Source organism: Myotis davidii, unplaced genomic scaffold (assembly GCF_000327345.1).
Source record: "Myotis davidii unplaced genomic scaffold, ASM32734v1 scaffold663, whole genome shotgun sequence".
In the NCBI taxonomy this organism is placed as follows: domain Eukaryota; kingdom Metazoa; phylum Chordata; class Mammalia; order Chiroptera; family Vespertilionidae; genus Myotis; species Myotis davidii.
The window spans coordinates 6,010,123-6,012,058 of NW_006295816.1; the positions used below are offsets into that span (position 1 = coordinate 6,010,123).

General features: G+C 56.7%; 1 protein-coding gene across 1 annotated transcript in view; it reads right to left on the reverse strand.

Moving 5' to 3' along the window:
* Positions 1 to 1,936, reverse strand: part of KLHL40 (kelch like family member 40) — a 6,588-nt gene that overhangs the window by 4,027 nt on the left and 625 nt on the right. The window contains 2 exon segments of the mRNA XM_006770640.2: positions 1 to 59; positions 1,218 to 1,662. The exon segment at positions 1 to 59 is cut by the window's left edge and continues 2 nt beyond it. Of these exon segments, the coding sequence (XP_006770703.2) occupies positions 1 to 59; positions 1,218 to 1,662 (504 nt within the window).

The following is a 1,936-nucleotide window of genomic DNA, read 5'->3' on the forward strand; positions in this document are numbered from 1 at the left end:
AGGCAGCGCGGCGAGGGCAGCGGCGGCATCCCCAGCCACTCTGAGTCCAGGTGGTCAAACTGCAGACCGGGGGTCCAGTCAGCTGGCGCCCCCACAGTGCCAGCACCAGCCCAGCTCAGCCCCATCAGGCCACCCGGGTCACCAGGAGTCCAAGACTCCAGGCTGGGCCAGCGCAGGTGGAGGTGGTTTCTGGAGGCAGTGCCCGCCTCCTTTCTGGTTGAGAAAGCCGACCCCACCTCCACCCCATTCCTGAACTGGCAGGTGCCGGAAGATCGCCATGACAGCCCCAGGACAGGGCAGCTTTCCCCCGCCCTGGCCTTTCCCCTGTACACCTCCCTCCCTGCCCCCTGTTCTCTATCTCATCCCCTGGCACAGGAACCCCACCTACAGCCAGCTCTGCCACTCACCCTTAAAGCCCACACTGTAAGCCTGTCGCCCTGTCCACCTGGACAGTCTTATAATAACAGTCAGTGGCTCACCTTTTTGAAAAGTTTTCTGAAGACTGCGCCCTGTACTGATGAACCCTTATTCCTGCCATTTAACCTTCAAATGTCCTTATCTAGCAGGAGGAATAATACCCTCACTTATGAATGGAAGCCCAGAGGGAGTGAACATGTGCCCACCTGTGCCCACCACTCACTCGGCTCATTCTCCACCACCCTCCCCTTCGGGTCTCCAAATTCCACCCGAGTGGCAAGGCCCACACCTACATGGCCTGCCACCAGGAAGCCGTTTCTGCCCTCTGAGATCCCACAGTCCCACTACAACTTGGACTGGGCACCCCACTCTACTGGTCCTTCCTGTGCCTCAGTTTCCTCATCTGTATAATGGGAAGACTAGGTAGGATGATCCCTTTGTCTGGGACACACTCCAGTCCCCGACTCATGCAAAGGCCCTGCTCAGAACCCCTACACTGACCTTGCTCCTCCTCACTGTGCCTGACCCCAACCTTTGTGCAGGGCCCGGGCCTCCAACCTATCAGACCATCCCGGGGCTAACGTCCCCCTGAAGCTCAGTCACCAAAGCTATGGAGACTTTGTCCACTGTCTATCATCGTCTTCAGCTTTCAGGCAAGGGGCTGTCGGTGAACCGCCCTGGCCTACATCTCCCCGTAGACCAAAGACATTCGCCAACACGTAGACACAGGTCTCTCCTGGGCCCCAAGACCGACCCCCGGCCCCAGCTCTGGCCACCCGCTCCCAGCGCTGGCAAGGCACCTGCAAAAAGTAAGAGCTCATGGGGTCTTCCTTGTTGTCCTCGTTGATGAAGAGGCCCCCGGCCACGAAGACCTGGTTCTCCTTCGTCACCAGGCTGGCGTGGTTCTTGGGGATCTGGGTGGAGAGGGAGGCGCAGTAACACTCATTGGCCGCCGGATCGTAGGCCACGGCGCCCTCCTCGCTGATCATAAAGATGAGGTCCTGCAGGAACATGCCGAAGCGCAGAGTGTCGTTGAGGATGCCAGGGAGGACGCGCTCGTCCTCCTCCTCCTCCCCCTCGGCCTTGGCGTCCCCGGTGCCCTTGCTGGCCGCCTGGGGCCCGGCCGCCTCCTTCCCCTTCTCCTTCTTCTTCTTGCGCAGCACGGTGAGGCGGCCCTCGTGCGCGTCCTTCACCATCTGCACCTTCCGCAGCAGCTCGGGCTGGTTCTTGAGGCTGAGTAATATTCTATTGTATGTGCACACCACAACTTTTTATTCACTCATCTATTGATGGACACTTGGGTTGCTTCCATAGCTTAGTTATTGTGACTAATGCTACAATGAACATAGAGGGGCATATATTCTTTCAAATTAGTTTTTTGTTGTTATTGTTTCTTTGGAATTTTACCCACAGGTGGAATCACATGTCTTAGGCAGATTCATTTTTAATGTTTTGAGGAAACTCCATACTGTTTTCCATACTGGTTGCATCAATCTACATTCCCACTAAGAGTGTAAGT